Source organism: Thunnus maccoyii, chromosome 3 (assembly GCF_910596095.1).
Source record: "Thunnus maccoyii chromosome 3, fThuMac1.1, whole genome shotgun sequence".
Classification (NCBI taxonomy): domain Eukaryota; kingdom Metazoa; phylum Chordata; class Actinopteri; order Scombriformes; family Scombridae; genus Thunnus; species Thunnus maccoyii.
Window position 1 is genome coordinate 23,309,944 of NC_056535.1, and position 18,735 is coordinate 23,328,678.

At 38.7% G+C, this 18,735-nt stretch overlaps 2 protein-coding genes across 2 annotated transcripts in view; one reads left to right on the top strand and one right to left on the bottom strand.

Moving 5' to 3' along the window:
• LOC121894742 (guanine nucleotide-binding protein G(s) subunit alpha-like) overlaps positions 1 to 13,568 on the top strand; it is a 32,818-nt gene extending 19,250 nt beyond the window's left edge. Inside the window, exons 6-12 of the mRNA XM_042407568.1 lie at positions 5,525 to 5,579; positions 6,585 to 6,658; positions 6,954 to 7,012; positions 7,222 to 7,342; positions 9,289 to 9,419; positions 10,821 to 10,888; positions 11,969 to 13,568. Of these exons, the coding sequence (XP_042263502.1) occupies positions 5,525 to 5,579; positions 6,585 to 6,658; positions 6,954 to 7,012; positions 7,222 to 7,342; positions 9,289 to 9,419; positions 10,821 to 10,888; positions 11,969 to 12,115 (655 nt within the window). The 3' untranslated portion in view covers positions 12,116 to 13,568. The remainder of the gene's footprint in view (positions 1 to 5,524; positions 5,580 to 6,584; positions 6,659 to 6,953; positions 7,013 to 7,221; positions 7,343 to 9,288; positions 9,420 to 10,820; positions 10,889 to 11,968) is intronic.
• LOC121894741 (tubulin beta chain) overlaps positions 1 to 18,735 on the bottom strand; it is a 49,204-nt gene that overhangs the window by 29,273 nt on the left and 1,196 nt on the right. The window lies entirely within an intron of this gene.

The following is an 18,735-nucleotide window of genomic DNA, read 5'->3' on the forward strand; positions in this document are numbered from 1 at the left end:
GTGTGTGTGTGTGTGTGTGTGTGTGTGTTTGATTAAGGATCGGCCGGTGAAGACTTTGGCTTGGTCGGCTCGCAATGTGAAACGTTAACGTACAAAGAAGCCCCCTCGCTTGGCGGGCCGTGCACGACCCCCCCCTCCCACCCCTCCCCACCCCCCACCTCCCCCACCCCCCCGCTTTGAGGAAGCGCCAAGACCATTTTCTGAGTTGACTCGGTGTTTTGGAGGCTTGTGAAGCTTCAGTTTTCTCTTGTGCACAGATTGATTTTAATATCTTGAAATGACAAATGAAAAGTTGTTTTTTAAACTCAGTGTTTGCTGCAGACTAAAACCTGGAATTAATTTTGAAGTTGTGCAGTTTAACTAACTTAATGGGAGTTTAATGACACATTAACTTAAAGTCTCGCAAAGAAAGATCTCTCTTTTTATGTTTTTTTTTTTTTTTTCATACATACATGCATTGTTACATACAGTCTTTACAAGGACTATATGTAATAAATGTATTATATGCACCCATTTTAACTTCTTACTATTCATATTAAATCAATATAAGGATCCGTAACATTAATAGAAAACTATTATTGATTTAATAGTGATTCATCACATACATATGTAATGATACTCTATATTTTCAGTTTCTATTTTCTAACCCTCCTACCTGTTGCTAAGTTGTATTTTGTTGTATTCATATAACATGAACATTTTTACTTTTTTATTTAGCCAATTTTACTGGATTCTCACTTTATTTTCTCTATTATTATACTTTATTTGAGATTATTTTGGTGTGCTTTTGAAAAGAGATGATTTGAACATTTAAAAAAAAAAAATGCTTGTTGAACTTCCTTTTTAACATCTGGTTGATGTAAATGGATTTGGGAAAATGTACTTTTTAAGGACGTAATCCTGCCGGTCACTGTGCGTGTGTGTGTGTGTGTGTGTGTGTGTCTCACACATCAGATGCAGGGCAAAGGTCTCCAGATGTTGTGTGTATGTTCAACCATGAACCCTGATAGTTAATCACATGAAGAAACGTTCTTCTGATTAATGTTGTAGTTGATTTCTTGTTTAATAATAAATTAAGTCTGCTTTTAAATGGAGGGAAGACATTACCAAATGATTAAGTTCATATTAAATTATGATATCATGATTTTAAAAATGTAACCAGGAATGTTAAGGTCAGTAACTTCTTAAACCTGCTTAGTATGTTTTATAATTATAAAGTTCATGATGTTTTTTAAGTAAATGAATCTAATAATTCTTCATATTTTCCAGTCCAGCTGTAAGTTTGCAAGGCAGACGAGTCAATACTGTTGTGAAGCTTAGAGTTGCTTAATCTTGTGTAGAGCTGGAGATGTATAGCAGCTCATAATCTGGGTAATCCTTTGTCCTAATGCTGTCACTTTAACAAGATGAATGCATTATGGCAGTGTTATCAGCTTTGTTAGGCCAATGCGCCGCTTGTTGATGCTGTAGTCTCTGATGTCCCTCCAGCACGTGAAGATCTCAGTTAGATTGTGGAGTGAATTCCCACCACAGGAAATATAATTTTTTTTTTTTTTTTTGCGAGCTGTAGTTTTGGTTGAGATGTAGAGCAGTGTTTCAGTAGAAAATGTCCCTCTGTTAATTTGGATTTTGAGTGTTGGAACGGGATACGGTTGTGGGAGAGATTAAATTAGTTTCAGAACAATTTATTCATATTATCATATCAATAAAAAGGAATTTGAAGAAGACTATTGCGACAGTACATTTTGTAGATTTGTTATTGTTAGAAATTGATTAAGAAAAGATAGAATTTTTAGTAAAGTCTTAAAGTGTTTTTTTTCTTTAAATCTAAATGCATGTGCTTCTAATAAATTTCCCACAAATTTCAAAAGAGCCCAGATTTCCTACATTTATACAGCAGTAAAACAAAAAGTGAATAAACTAAATAGATAATATTAAATATATATTTTACGTGTTAGTTTTTGTTATTTTACATAAATGCTCCCCCCTCAATTGTTGAACCTACAAACCCACAAAATGATAACAAAGTAAAACACAGACAAGAGTTTAAAAAAAATACTATCTCGTCATGTAAATACTGAGTTATTTTCTCTCACCAGACCAGTGTCTTGTGTGTATTTCCAGAGTTTAAGTCAGCCTGTCTGCTACCCCAGAATAACCCTGACAGGTTATACATAACGCCGCAGACCTCTCTGTTACTGGGGCAGCCACTATTATTTAGTTCAACTTACTAGGCACGGTTATTATTGGCACTTCTCCTATTAATAGGGAGAACTGCTAAAAATTGAGCAGTGTGTTTGTCCTGGGCGTGTCAGTGCCTCAGACCAGAGCTGTAGATAAACAAGAGTTTGGCCTCGGCAGATGTCGGTTGCAGCCATGTTACTTCTGTCATAATTAGAGCTGCAGCTTCTGCTTTAGCTTCTGTTAACATGCAGATTATTTATGTTTTGTTTTTTGTTTTTTTTTGGGGGGGGGGGGGAGGGAGCTCAGTATGGGGATGTTATGGGAGGAGGAAGTGAGACGCTCGCAGGCTCTGAGCTGTGGATACGGGGGCAGTAGTGACGGGCAGCTTGGCTGAACAGTTGTCCACTGAGGGCTCTGGGTGTGCTGGCACAGCAGAGGCGCTGTGGTGTGGGAACAGCTGAGCCGCTCGGCCCCTGCAGAGAGCCGATGGTACCAGACTGGTTGGCTGCTTAATTGCCTCTGTGTGTGTGTGTGTGTGTTTTTTTTATATGAATATCTGTGTCAGTGTGCATTTGTGCAGTAGATATGCACAGGGGTGTAACTGTTTCTCTTTTCAGTCTCGCACTGACTCTGGCTCTCTCCTCCTTCCTGACTCGGTGTCTTTTCCCCCTCTCTCTGCCCGTCTGTCCGTCCAGCGCTGCAGCTTCCGCAGGCCCAGCCCCCTGTTCCTCTCAGTGTGTTACCTGCAGCCCTCTTGTCACATTTCACTCCTGCCTGCCACATTCCTAGTTATATCAGAGGGGGTTACATACCTGCCCCTGAGAGGCAGCTACTAGCAAGCGTCTCGCCTTTCTAGTTGTAAGAATGGTGGGCAGGCGACCAGTCAGAACAGACGACAATGCAGGATGGGAATCAAATATGGTGGCAAATAAGTTTAGCAAGTAACCAGGAATCATTATGAAAGTCTTTTTAGCTTGTGAACCCATGCAGGGTTTTTTTTTTTTCCCCAGGAAACAGGTTAGTGGAGGTGGTAAGTGCTGCCATGACACGTGTTGTCTTATTATCAGTTCACTAGATGACAGTGTAAACAGGAGCCATTTATTAAATAATGAGCCTTTCCTGTGGAGTTTAGCGCCTCTGCTTGGTTTCCCTGAAGCTTGATATTATATTTTATAAAAATGTAAGTAATATTTCTTCTGATATTAGCGGTCTATATTTAAGGCGAGTCTATATTTCTCCATTATATCATATTAACTACTTATAACTGAACTCCCTCCCTTTTTTTTGTTTACTTTTTTCCAATTTGTAAAATGTTTAGAGATCTGGAAATTATAATTAATTCACAAGGAAAAACAGATAAGTGGTAACTCTGAAAGACATAATGTAGTGTAGCAGAAATATGTTTTTTCTGCTTTCCTGTTGCGACTGCTTCAGATTTATCTCACAGCCCGTCATGGGGGTCCTAACCTGCAGGTTGGGAACCCCTGCTCTGAAGCACCAAAGTCAAATGGTGAGAAGTGATTTTTAGGGACGCTGCATTTGATCTGGTTCGGGTTGTAATTGGACGATATTTACTACAAATGACTCAGCCAGTGGTTCTAAAATTTACAGATGGGGAAAACTGATCCTTCAATAGATTAGACAAAATAGATCTTATTCAGACAGTGCTTTCACGTCTGATCTACTCTGGCCAACTTTTCAGTTTATGTTCCAGTCAAACTGACTCGAGATGGCACTTTTGACATCGATAGAATTCAGATGCAGTCAGGCTGGCAGTATCTTTATCTTGGGGCTTCAGATGGCAAAGGTAGGGGACTTGTGGATAGCGTTCGAGCTAAATTTTTTAAAATAATGTGTCCATTGTTAAATATGTCACTAATGTCACACACAAAGCAAAAGCAGCTGCTTCAGTGGGGTCTCTTTTGCAGGAGTTTTCTGTATAAATGGTGATTGGTTTCTGATGATTAATGTGGTGACTGGCAGCCACCAAGTGAGTTTGTGAAGTTTATCATCTGCTGTCAGCTGTACACAAAGACGTTAGTTTCTTTTTGTCCTAGTGTGCTGACAGATTTAGGTGTTTTTAAAGTCCTCGTTCCTCCACCGCTGATATGCTGTCGCTCCACCCTTAAGAGGAATTGTGGGAAAACCTGATCGATGCAGGCTTGTGGGACACTGTAGCTTAAAGATAATCACCCGAGTTCATCCGATCACTCCTGTTCTTCTTCCTTCATAATATTTCTTGTATACATCTGAAGACAGCTGGGATGATTAAACGTTTGAACCTCTGTCTCTGTCGTGCTCTGTTTTTGTCTGTGTGTTTTAAGGCCTGTAACAAAATCCAGCACCTCGCTCAGTTTGTATGTATCCTCGCATTCGCCTCATGTTCACATATATTGCGGGACAACAGCCCACGTACATGAGGAGTGATGATTATTCAGTTTCACACAGACTCTTAAACATCTTCAGCCTCCGTCTCACGAAATACATTTAGTCTTGTTTCCTGGACTGATGCTCATGAAAATGTTTCGTTTGTCGTTCTGTAGATCTAGTTTGAGTCCTGACTTGTTGCAGCAGACACCTCCAGCAGGCGACCCTGATACAGTCATCATGAAAACATCAGGGCAACACACACGCACGCACACACACACCTTATAAAGCAGCACTAATGTAGGCCAGTTCGTTGGAACAATTAACATGCGTCGAGCGCTGCTGCTTAACTGGGTAGGCGCTCTGCAAATCTGAACTCACCGTAGGCCTGCATACCCGCCCACGCACATACACACTGCCACCGCTCACAGACGTGCACACACACACACACACACACACACACACACACACACACACACACACACACACACACACACACACACACACACCTCTCCTCCTGTGCAAGTACTACTACAGCAGCTCCATTGACGAGGCTTCTCTGGTCTGACAGAGCAAACGGCTGCTGGTGACTCAGACTGGCTGCCTCTGATCTCACTGTGAATTAAAACACACGCCCCCTGGTGGCCGTTCAGGGACCTGCGTCCTCCATCTTTCTCCTGCTCTCACTAATATACTGGGATGTACCGTTGTGTGTGTGTGTTGGGGGGCTTTCTATTCTCATTATAGACATCAGCACAACATGATAGATTAGTTAGTGTTCATAAAATTGTACAGTGTGATTTTATTGTCTTATGATTACTATGAAAGTGTCTAGTGGAAATACATGTCTGACTGTGTTATATCATATATATATATATATATATATATATATATATATATATATATCGTGTTATTATAATGTTATTATGTGCCTGCAGCTGAAACCTGACCGGTCATTTTTTGTTTTTTGCAGCTTCTTAGACAGGACTGATGTGGTCAGGCAGAATGACTACACACCCACTGATCAGGTGAGACGTTCAGCACACACCTGCAGTCTTATACTGAAGCACTCTGCATCATCAAAGGACCTCTGCCTACATCTGTGTTTAAAAGTGTTGAAACAATTAGTCGATTAATCACTTAGTTGATCGACAGAAAAGTATTCGTCACCAGTTTGGATTCATTGTGTAATTCATTTATCGAGCAGAAATACTTTTCCTCAGAGGACATTTTGACTTGTCACAGTAGTAAAAACACAGCTGTAAAGAATAAAATTGAATTCAGCTGCTTCAGATTCAGGTCCTGGTATTATGTTTGCTGCCTGAGTGTCACAGAGTCGTGGTTTACTGGGACACTTGAATGCAACAGAATCATCGTTAATGTTATTAATAACAGTTTTGCTTTTCCTACTACGACAAGTCGAAATGTCTGTTATGAAAAAGGTCGAGTGTTTGTTTCCAGGTCTCTGATATGAGGATTTTCTGCTTTTCTCTGTTACATTATTATGAATACAATATTTGGGATTTTGACTGTTGGTTGGACAAAAGAAAACTATGATGAACATTGTCACTGTTTTCTGACAATTTATAGAACAAACAATACATTAATTAAAAAAAAAGACATCAATTTGTAATAAAAATATTTTGCTCTGTAATAAACTAATCTCATTGATATTACATTAACTATGACATGAAATTAAAAGGGAGTTTAAAGTACTAGCATACTTGGTCTATAGATGAACTGAACTATAAATGGAATAATTGTGTTTTATCTGTAAATCATGTGAGATAGAAGGCAAAAACCTGCTCCTTAATTCACAATTTGAGTTTATTTACTCCATATTATTCATCTTCTCCTGTTAGTAATCCCTTCTTTGATACCTTGATATCCTATTATCATTCCCTTACTCTCTTATGTCCATCTTCCTTACCTCACCTTTTCTTCTAAATCCACTGTGTCTACATCACTTTCTATTTTTACTATTACTTAAACTATCAAAGTGTTGATGTTAACTGTCCGTCTCTATTTTTCAGGACCTGTTGAGATGCAGAGTACTGACATCTGGGATCTTCGAGACAAGATTTCAAATAGACAAAGTCAATTTCCAGTGAGTCGCCAAAAAGTTGATTTCACTCTATACCAAGATGAAGGAAAATTGTCCACAAAAAGGCAAAAAAAGAAAATGAAACCAACAGGACTTTTATGCTTAATGTTTCCAGTATACAGATAATTATATACAGATTTTTCCTCCAGAATGTTTAAGTTGATTAAGAAGGTCGTAGTTTTCTCTACTGAACAGGTGTTGTCATGTGATCCACATCCCTGTTAACTGTTTCAGTACATCAAGTCGTTACTCTGCTTTTACAGTGTAAATTAAACCTGTAACTTCCTGTTTCTCACAGTATGTTCGATGTTGGAGGTCAGAGAGATGAACGTCGAAAATGGATCCAGTGTTTTAACGGTAGGATATTTGTAGCTTTTGAAATATAATCAGTGACGAGTACAGTAATCCTAATATTCATCATTTATTTGTGTCCAGGAATTTGTTTCTAGTTTTGTCAAATGTGTGAGATGAGGTGCATGTATCTGAATGTTTTGGTAGTTTTTTTTCCCATCTTTGCTGTGTTAATCCTCTTCTATGGTGTGTTTGTATACGTGTGTGTGATACAGATGTGACAGCCATCATCTTTGTGGTGGCGAGTAGCAGCTACAACATGGTGATCAGAGAAGACAATCAGACCAACAGACTACAGGAAGCCCTCAACCTTTTCAAGAACATTTGGAACAACAGGTCAGAAACTCTTTCTTTTTGGATTTGGTTAAAAACATAAAACACTTTTTGCCTCCACCTGTGCTTCATTTTGCTCTTTGTGACTAATTTCAATATGGTTTATCTCAAGGTGGATAGAGGAAAAGGGAAATGCATTTAAAAAACTTAATACTTCCTTTTAATTTTCAACACCAATACAATCATAATGTCTATATACCTGCACTGTATCCTATAATCCTAAGTTAGTAATTCAACGATAAAACATGCAAGTGATGCAAGTTTTTTTTTCTGGTTATGAAGCTTATGATGATATTTATACACATTAAAAAAAATAAACCCCAATCGATGCATTAACAGGTAGACATAAACACATCTAACATATACGTGTGTACTCAGTTATTGAACAAACAGGAAGGCTTTCAGTGTCCACCATAGACGCTAAAGCAGAGAATGTATTGCTGGTGCTTGACTCATTTGAGAATAACGTTGAAGAACGAAGAGAAGCTCACGAATCGCTTGACATAGACCCCACCACTTCTCCCTCGTTGCTATGGACACGTTGACTCTTGCAAGACGAGGGACATAGAAAAGAAGGATCCTAGAAACTACAACAACGATCTTCTCTGACACAGACTTGTGCCCGCAGCAGGATTCGTGTCGGTCATTTCCAGAACCACCACTGCACTTTTTTGTTGTCCGTTTTTCAGGAAGTCACTGCCTGTCCAGTTTCGGTTCGTATGAGTTCAGTCTGCAGCAAAGACAACAGATGACTTGCAGAAACTGATGCTGTGATAAAGAAAGAGTCATGTTTGGTGTTTGATGCTTTGGATTGTTTTTTCATATTGACGATCACTTCAGCGTTCAGTGTCGTTGTTCAACAAATCCAAGATTGTAGTAACAGCAAGTAATGAGCGCAGTTTAAGTGTTCATACACATTACCACAGTTAAAGTAAATTTAAGTTTCTGGTGTTGAACCATTGATATTGATCACTACACTAGTGTAAAACTAAAGTTATGTTTGTGCAGAAGATTCCTAAAACTTAAAAATTCAGGTATATTCTCTGAAATGCTTTCGACATGCAGATCTGCTGCAACTCCTATTGGTGTTTGGGACGTCACATGATACGTGAGGCACCTCTGCGCTGCTTTGTGTTTTGGGCCATACCATCAATTTTTATACCATCTTTTTCTCGGTCCTTCTTTTTAACCCGTTTTTTAAAATTCATATTCTGTTTTTCACTTAGCAAAATAAACATATAACAGCTTTTAGTCTTAAGACTGAAGTCTCAAGTCTTTTTCTTTTTACAAATGAGATCTTTTCACAACTTTCCATTTTCCTGTTATGATAGACTTATAAAGTGTATTTCCTTGGTAACAGAATAAGACATTTGTGTTTAAGAACAGGTTTAAGAACAGCCTTAATACCGAATCACTTCAGTACTATTTACAAGAAGTTCTCTAAAACAAGGTGCTGCTATCAAGGGGTGAAATCCAAAGCTGAACTTTTAATCAAAACCTACGCCATAGAGAGAAGACATTACTGTATTTCATAGATTGTTGTTACCTAGTTCACTTCAACCAGGGTCTATAATTTAAAAAAAATAGGTTGGGTCACAAAATACTACACAAAATATGAGGCATGTCGTTGTGTTTTCTGAAAATTGAATGAAGTAAATGGTCGTGCTTGGGGTGTATGTATCGTAGGAGGAGACGCTGATTGGATACAGAGTCCTTCCTTCTCTCCCTGTGTGAGCATATGGACTGTTTATTGCAGGAGCTCTAAGACCTTTTCAGCCCAGAACTCTGGAGGGTAAATTAGTCCCTTGTTCTTCAGCCAAAGCCTATTAAAACATAATGCCACTTGAAACACGGGGGACTCTCCAGGAACCTGTAACCCATTTTTGGTCTGAACCGAAAAACCCAAAGAAATCTGGCACTCAACTCTCGTTCTTCATTTCCCTCCACAGGTGGCTACGGACCATTTCGGTAATCCTCTTCCTGAACAAACAGGACCTGCTCGCTGAGAAGGTTTTGGCAGGGAAATCTAAAATTGAGGACTATTTTCCTGAGTTTGCACGCTACACTACACCTGATGATGGTAAGATGTTGACACTGAAAGCTGTTGGTGGTCAATACATACCACACACCGTTTTTCTCTCTTTGTAATGGCCAAATTGAAATGGTTTAGTATAGACGATGAGCCAAGTTGAGTTAAAATACAACAATCTTGGTAAAAGTAGGCTCATTATTAAACAGCATATAGCTCAACTGAAGTAAAGCCTACAATATGTACTAATACTGTCAGTCCAAATCATCCTGTTAGAGATGTGGAGACAGATTTTTTTTTGCAGGTTTGACCATCATAACATTTTACTTAATTACTAAGATTGTGGGACAAGAAATATGAGCATTCAGATGATCAGACAAGTTTTAAACAAACTTAATAAATGTCAAATTTAAGAAAATGAAGGTGAATAGTAAAATTATTACTCAAACTGTCCGGTGTAAAAATGTATCAGTTTACAGACTGACTGACTTACTGGTTCAACTTTGATCTACCGTAATTGCCGTAGCTGTGTGCACACATTTTTTCTGTGCGATGAGGAATTATTACTCAGATTCCAGGCGTGATCGCTTTCAGATTTACATCTAAATAAAATGTTTTAGATGCCTTGTTTACAACCTGTCTGACTGATCATGTTTCTTGCCCTGTTGGACTTCATGGTAGTGATATTGCTCTTTTCCCAGATCCCAGTAATTATTTTAGTGGGTACAATGTTACGACAACTGATAGAAACATGGCCAAAGTGATGAAAATGAGTCCTGACTTGTAATAAACCAGAATTTTCCTTTGAGTCAGCTGGCTTTGGCACCTTGACTTGACAAAGAATAAATGACAAAAATATGAAAATTATAACTTGGAGTTGAGTGATAATGATGAATTGAATTGGATGAAGTTTATTTTTCCATAGTTAACGTTACCAGATTCAAAAATGTCATATTATTTGGGCCCTGAAGCCGATACTTAAATAAAATACACAATTAACAATAGATGAACTTATAAGAATTATACAATATTCCCACTATAGCATGGTATATCAAGTATTTCTTTACTTATGATCAATCACTACCTATGAATGAAAAGTGTGCACCATGTGACCACTTTACAGCCCACAGTGTGAGTGTGGAGGAGCTTTTTTTCTCTGGCTCCAAGACGACGCTTCATCCCATGAACATAACATAAGCTAACTGCCCCATAAAGAAAACAAAGGGCATTATTTACATGTTAAGAATACATTTATTTCCTTCTTGAAACAAAAACAGTCAAGATAAATAATTTTGGTCACTATATTTCATAAAATAATTGTCATTACTTCCAGATTGGTCATAGCTCCTCTGTTGATGTGGCCTGTTCAGCTGTTGGAGTGATACTGTAGATTGTTTAATGATTCAGCACAAAACTGATTTTATTGTGACCAGATTTCTTTTTGTCCAACAGCAATACCAGAGCCAGGTGAAGATCCACGCGTCACAAGGGCAAAGTACTTCATACGGGATGAGTTTCTGGTTTGTACACAGCCTATGTTTTACCTGTTTAAATTTGATCTGTTTCCTTGTATGTTTTACTTTTTATACATAAATATATACACATATATCATTTTACCCATTAGGTTCACAGAACCAAGATGTAAGGCGTGATAAACAAAGCTCTTAAACACCAGTTGAGATGAGTTAGATGAAGTGTCACCAATGAAAGACTGAATACACCAGCTGAATATACCAGCAGCACACAGTCAACAGCTATGTGGTTTCATATTTTCTTTTTTTTCTATTATACAGTACAAGTATCATCTTCTGTCAACTACAGAGTAATCTTAAAAAAAAAATTTGACATGATGGTGCTAGAGGTAAAGTCAAAGAAACACCAGTCATTAGGATTTATTCTGTAGGCACCATGAATGTCTGTATTAAATTTCGGGCAATCCATGACATATTTGTTCAGATATTTCAGTCTGGACCAAAGTGGGGGTCTGACAGACAGACCAAGATTGCCATTTTAGCATAGCATGGCTAAAAAAAAACACCAGACCAGTGACAGCTTAGCACCAAAGATGTCACCAAAATCCAAACAGAAATCTCACAGAGGGCCACTTTAATGTTCCTCTCAGTTTGCCTGAGAGGAATACTTGATAGATTTCAGTGTAGAGGGTGTTGTCTCAATCTGAGGTACGTGTCTGCAGTTGGAGAGACTGTAGCTCAACAAATTAGTAAAAGTTAACATTATGTTATGTCTTTTTTTAAATCCACATTAGCTGTAACACCTGAACATTACATGTTGCAATTAAGAGTGTGTGAAAACTAGTAAGTGAGGAGGAAGTCTGAACAGTTAGTTAAGTGGAATAGATAAATGATTTAAAAGTCCAGCTTCTGAACTCCAAGTGGTTGTAGTATAAATGCAAACTTGACCAAATAGACCTAAACATTGACAGTTAAATTCTAAGAAAAATAATCTTGTAAAGATGTCCACTTTTATGCAATTATTAGTGTTAAAAAAACATCCAGGTTGAAATCTATTCAAAAGACTGATTTGGTTCACATGACGGGTCCTGTAACGCTAACTTGTCTTTACTCCTGTGTCTCCTCCAGAGGATCAGCACAGCCAGCGGGGACGGACGGCATTACTGTTACCCCCACTTCACCTGCGCGGTCGACACAGAAAACATCCGCCGCGTCTTCAATGACTGTCGCGACATCATACAGCGGATGCACCTACGGCAGTACGAGCTCTTGTGATGGGGCAGCGGCCGTCAGCGGTCTACTTATCTACCTACCGACCTACCTATCTACCCCACCCCCACCTCCACCACCACGACCAGTTAGCCAATCACCCCTCCACTTCCACCAACTTCACCAAACAAACAACTGAGCAAGCAAGCGAGCGATTGACCGCCTGCCCTCCCCTCCACCCTGATACAACTCCTACTTCTCCCGGTAACATGATTTCAGAAGAAGCCTATTAAAACGAACAGTGGAAAGACTTTAAAAGAAAAAAAAAAGGAAACACAGTTAACAGTTTCATCATCTATTAGCCAGGAACACTGTACTCAGCTACACTTTGACCCAGGAGGGGAAGACTGGAATCCCTCAGTGCAGGCTATCCCTCCTTTTAGCTCTCTTTCTCTCTCTCTCCCTCTCTCTCTCTCTCTCAGATATATGAACACACACACACACTCGCAGGTACAAACACACTACAGCAGATAGGTTTTAATGTCTCATATCACACATACACACACACTCACACACATACATGGACCCTTTTAAAACCTCCTGCTTTTAACAGTTGGCAGAGGCTGAATTAAATAATGCATCCTGAGAGAGAGGAGTTTATTCACCGCGTGCTGAAGACGAATCAGGAGAAAAAGATGGACACAGTGGAAACGGACGGAGGGTGGCAAACTGATAACAGAGGAGGGCTGTGAGCCTTTTTTTTGTGCCCGGGGACGGACTAATTGACTAACGGCTGCCTGTGGACGTGAGCGTGACTCGAACACAAGACCACACAGCTCACATGACCTGCTCTTCAACAAACCAGTCGAGGAGGGATGGAAGAAAACAAAAAAAAGGAAAAGAATAAAAAAAAGAAAAATACCATACAATGCATAAAATCATGCATACCAGTGAACTTCATGCAGTGCAAAAAATCCAAGCTATATATATAGATATTTATATATGTGTGTATATAAATATGTATATATATAAATATAAATATTATATATTCCTGTAATAACACAATTCAACTTTTAAGTTTTTGTTAGTTTTTACCCCATGTTGTGTGTTGGTGTACACTGTGTGTGATCTGCCTTTGTGCACCATTTAAACCCCTCTACCTACCTACACACACACACACACACACACACACACACACTTACATACATATATATATACATCCTTGCCCCTCGTGCCCCTGCTGCTATTTGACAAATATTCAACATATGGAAAATAAAGGAGAGGATTTATTTAATAAGGAAAAAAAAAACGACGCTAAAGGAAAGCATGAAGTAAAAGAAATGACTTATCGAGACTGGATGCAACATTTTTACCTGGGAACACACACACACACACACACACACACACACACACACACACACACACACACACACACGCGCTCCAGCCCTCATCAAAACCACACACCCTCCCACCTTTTGTCTTGTTCTCTCACCTCTCCCAGTCCCCCCCTCCCTCCCTCCCTCCCCCCCTCCCGGCTTTAAGTACGTCTGTCTTTATTTTACTGCTGGACTATTATTCTTGTACAGACTGTAAAATGTATTATTTTGTACAACTTTATTGAAGACAAAAAAATAACTTGTAGAAGATCCCTGTGCCTTGATCACGACTGTACGTGTAAAAATGAGCTAATATGTAAGTTATGTTTCACTGCGCTGTACAGCTGGACGGGTCTGTCCCACCTTGTCCGTGCTAGCTCACCCCCCGCTGGGGGCTGGGGGAGGGGCATCGGATCGGGGCGGAGGCCTTTCGTCTGTTGCTTAGTTTCCATCCCCCCTCCCCCCCACATTTGTTTGTTCGTTGATTCATTTGTTTTGCTTTAACTCTCCTCTGGTTTATATAATAGGATTTGAAAAAAAAAAAGAAGAAAAAAAAAGATAATCAGACACACCTTAATGCTGTGTAGTGAAAGATACTGAACCCTAACACAATTTAATATATATAAAATATATTTCAGATTTTATATTTTATATATATGAACTGTACACTTATATCTATCTCCCTTGTGAGCTATCCCCAGGTTTCCTTTGCTTTCTGTCAGTAACATCTGCATACATTTTCAGAAGGTTTTTTTTATTTTAGCTTTAACTCTTTTGAAGGAGAGGGGAATATCCAATTGCAAAACATTGCTTGTTTCTACATAAACCAAATTCTTTTTGCTTAAACAAGAAGAAACTGCTGTATTAGTGTTTGGTTCATTCCTAGGCTCAGTATACTAGATCCTCTCACCTGAGGTCCGAATATATAGAGGACCACAAGTGTCACGGAAATAGTGACAAAGCATTTTATTAATTGATATCTAATTGTACAACATTCCTGTTTTTATTGTACAATCAGATATCAGTTATTTAGTTTGAAATGCTTTTATTACTATTTCCGTGACACTCGTCGTCCTCCATATCCTACACGCCACACGCTGTAAGCTGATCGGTGTTAAGGAATCTGATGGGTTTCACCTTAAAACTTTTGCTGAAGTCACGTCCTGCACAGCTCATCTTTCACAATATGTGGGATGTATTTTATTCGAACGTACAGAAGCAGTTTCAGCGTGATTTTCACCAACATTTCAGATGATTCTCCTGTTTCTTAAACTATTTTATTCCTAATGATTTTTGGTACAAATGTGGTTTCATATCACTGTAGCCTGGCTATGAAGATGATGGCGACAACAGGGCCTTACTTCTCAAGTCTCTTAGAGTTTGATTGTTGATCTAAGATTACACACTTTTAAGTTATAATTCACTATGGTCTGAAAGGCACAATTGGACACTACTATTTGAGTTCTTGATATTCTACATGTACTACCCAAGCAGAGGGGGCACATTTGAGGAATTAAGAAAAAAAATACATTTTCAGACCTTTTCTCCTCTTCAGACTGCAAAGGACAGCAGAGACGTAGAGGTCAACCCACAACTGCATCACAAAAACAACTGACTGGATTCCCTGTTACATGCTATTTTAATATTCAAGTGTATATTTATTTTCAGAGCAATCTGTGTCTCCAGGTTTATTTCAGTGAGCTTAATCCATCAGATTTGCAACAGTGAAAGAGAACACCTACTCACCTGTGTTCTCCTTTAATGCCATACAGGCTACAGTGAGTGAGTGTAATTTTAGCTCAAAAAGGAACTTTCTACTTTGGCAAGTGTTTTAGGTATTCACTGGTTTTCTGTGTCTAAATTTCCCTGTACATTTTGTACAAAGAGTTAAATTACAGGTTGAAAAACAAACATGTAACACTGAGTAAAAACACCCCTGAGAGACACACAGGTACATAGATACAGGTGCATAAACGTTAAGGGGTCCAGCTGAATTTGAGATTAATCCAGTCCTGTTGCTCATTTTTATGTGTATTAGAGGTTTAGGGAAACAAAAGTCTTATTGCAGCCAGACAGCCAGGCCTGTACATGCCCGACTTATTGTTGACAGCACACAGTATTGCAAAAGAAGTAACCTGATGAAATGACTTTCAAAAGACATCCAATAATTTTTAACAGACTTCTGGACGAAAAGAGTTAACACTTCAGAAGACTGGAGCTCCTCCTCGGACGATTAAAACGTAAGAAATTCAACCAGTATGCATTTACAACACACAGTTAAAATTCTCCATCCAAAGAGGTTCAAGAAGAGACAAACAGTACGTGTCACACACTCATCTCACGTTCATGGAAATCTTGCTAATACTCCATCTGTTTCCTTATTGGAGCAACAGGATTATGAGGTGAAGCTGGTAATTCCCCCCTTAGTAACACGACACACAGCCACTTCCAGTGTTACAGTGTGTACAGACCGACTGTCACGCCTCAGAGAATTTCACTATTGTTTCACTTCACCGAGGTTTAATGTTTCTCTTGTCTATGCAAAGAAGGGAGAAGTATGTAATGAAAGTTCAGGCCCCTCTGAAAGCTCAGGTGAGACTTCACCTGTTAAGGGAGGTTTCACAGTCTGCTGCAGCTGATAAGAAGCTGTTGCAATATTTTAATCTGTGCAGTATTTCACCACCCACTACTGTCAGCCATTTAAGTGCTGTCAGAGGTGGAAAACTGTCTCTGCGTTGGCTTCTGCCAGTTGAAATGGCCAAAAGTACTTGGATGCCCATATTATTACACATATTACACCCATGTGTGATTGCTGAACATCTCACTCCCAAACTATGGGCATTAAGATGCTGCTACAACAACCTCCTCTCTTCTGGGAAGGCCTTTCACAAGAATTTGTAGCCTGGCTGCAGAGATTTGCTTCCAGTTGCTGACAGTTGGCTTTCAATTTATCCCAAAGGTATCGGATGGGGTTAAGGTCAGGAGTCAGTACAGGAAGTCATCAAGAGGCACATTTGCACTTCATCATGCACTTTTATACATTTTGGTAGCTGCTGGATAACAATAACCTACACAAAAGAACAAAAATGTCCCCGCACACTGCTATCTTGTTCTCAGTTCTTTTACTCTGTAGTAGGCTACATGACCACTAATGGTCCTCCTTAAGTAAAGATGAGGATGTGAACACACCTATAAAGATGAGTGCAGACCAGTCGATTTCTTCAACATCAAACTGGAAAAACCATTTCCTCATGGACCTAGTTTTGTGCTTGAGAGAATCCTCATGATAAACAATCATGATCTTCACAAAGCTGTAGGCATATTATTGTCTAAAATGTGTATTTTTGTATTTGTATTGAGATTTCTCTTAATAGGAACTAATGGGGCTGCGCCAGGTGTGGACTGGCTTTATAGTGTAAGGTGAAGTCAGGTAAAATGGGACAAATAAGGTTTTACATTTTTGGCTCTTTAAATATTAGTAGCCAAACATCAAACATGTTATTACATTGTTGCTACAAATGTCCTTTACATGAAACAAACATTTTGTTTGGTCTGAGATAAGTAGGACGGGTGGATCAAAGATTCTTAAAATCACTGGTCCCAGAACTTGCAAGGTAAGCCATGAGTTATGTTGATCTTTTAGATAATAAGGTACTTCAGCTAAAACAATAAGGGTATGTCACCAAAAATGGTTATAGGATGTTGCATTTTATTGATTTTGACTTGTAATCAAAATATTGTCACAATACACTTGATTTTTTATGGGAAAGGGTTTTGAGTGACTGCCTAACGCATTCACGTAAAATGGGGGAAAAATTAAGCTAAAATGGGACATTTTATTGAAGTGAAACCGGCATGTCTCCAGGCTACCAGCTGCCATAAAATCATGAGTTACCATGTTATTGTGTGCCACCCTGTCATATTACATGTTACGTAATAATTGTATTTCATGTTTGTTTTTTAAATGGTGAAATCCATTTATCAGTGCAGTCATTAACTCATTAAATCGTTAATGTAACCTAACTATTCATTAAAAAAAAGATTGAAAACTGTAGGCTAATTAGGCCTGTAAGGAATTTACAGGCCTAATTAGCTGACAATTTTCAACCAGCCAATTTTCACATCACCCTATTTGAAACCAACCATCAGTGACTGTCCCATTTTACCTTACCAGCTATCCCATTTTACTTGAACATGTCATCAGAGTGAGGTGGGGGTTCTTGATGTGTTTGAAGGTCCAAAGTTTCTAAAGTATTTTACTTGGCAACATATTTTCTTTATAGAATATATAGCAGAGACCCATAATGTCCTAAAAGTAACACTTAAGGTAGTCTTCAGAATTTTCTACCAAAGAGTGTCCCAAACTACCTGACGTTATCCTACATTGCACTTATGGCTACAATCTGAACCAGTGATGTCAAAGTAGGTGTTTTACATCCCTGAAAGGCTCAATTTAGCAGTTGTTGGGGTGTGGTCACAACTGCACCATGCCTGCAAAATGTAATCCATAGAGGGCAGTGCAACAACAGTTTTTGATTCTGTGATTTGGTGTAGATTCACTCAAAACTGTCTTTCTTCAGCTTTCAAGATTTTAGTCACAGTTTACTACAAACAACTCTTGGGTGGTCAAAAAAAAAAAAACAAAAACAACTTTTACTGGGATGTCGTCAATAACTTTGGTGGGTGACCTTGTAATATTTCAGACAGCAATTAAAGGGTAGGTTCACATTTTTTTCAAGTCTGTCTTAAAATAATAGTCAGGTACCAAAATGAACAGGTTTTGCTCGCTGTAATCATTTCTCCTGTCCATACTGACCATTAGGAGATCCCCTTCGAATGTGTTTACAATGTAAATGATGGGGGACAAAATCCACAGTCTTCATCTTGAGCAAAAACGTATATAAATGTTAAGATAGTATGAGGCTTCAGTCATTTTAGTTTAATCAAATAAAGTGGACATCTTCCACAGTTAGTCTTTTTTGTAAAAAAAATAAATAAAAAAATCCCTCTTTGTGTCTCGGCAGACAGTGTTCTCCTGTTCAGTTTGGCACTAAATTTGGCACTAAAAAGACTAATTTTGAAAGATATTGATTTGATTTGACTAAAAGCCTCATTAGCTTTAATTGAATTTCTAAATACACTTTTCACAGAGGGAGGGCTGTAGATTCTGTCAGTCATCACTTACACTTACCTCACAAGTGCTTTATGCAGGGATGCAGGGACCAGTGTGAATAGTTACAGCAAGAAAAACGTGTCAATATACATTTATTTGTTTTAGTAGACTTGAGAAATTGTGAACCTATCCTTTTA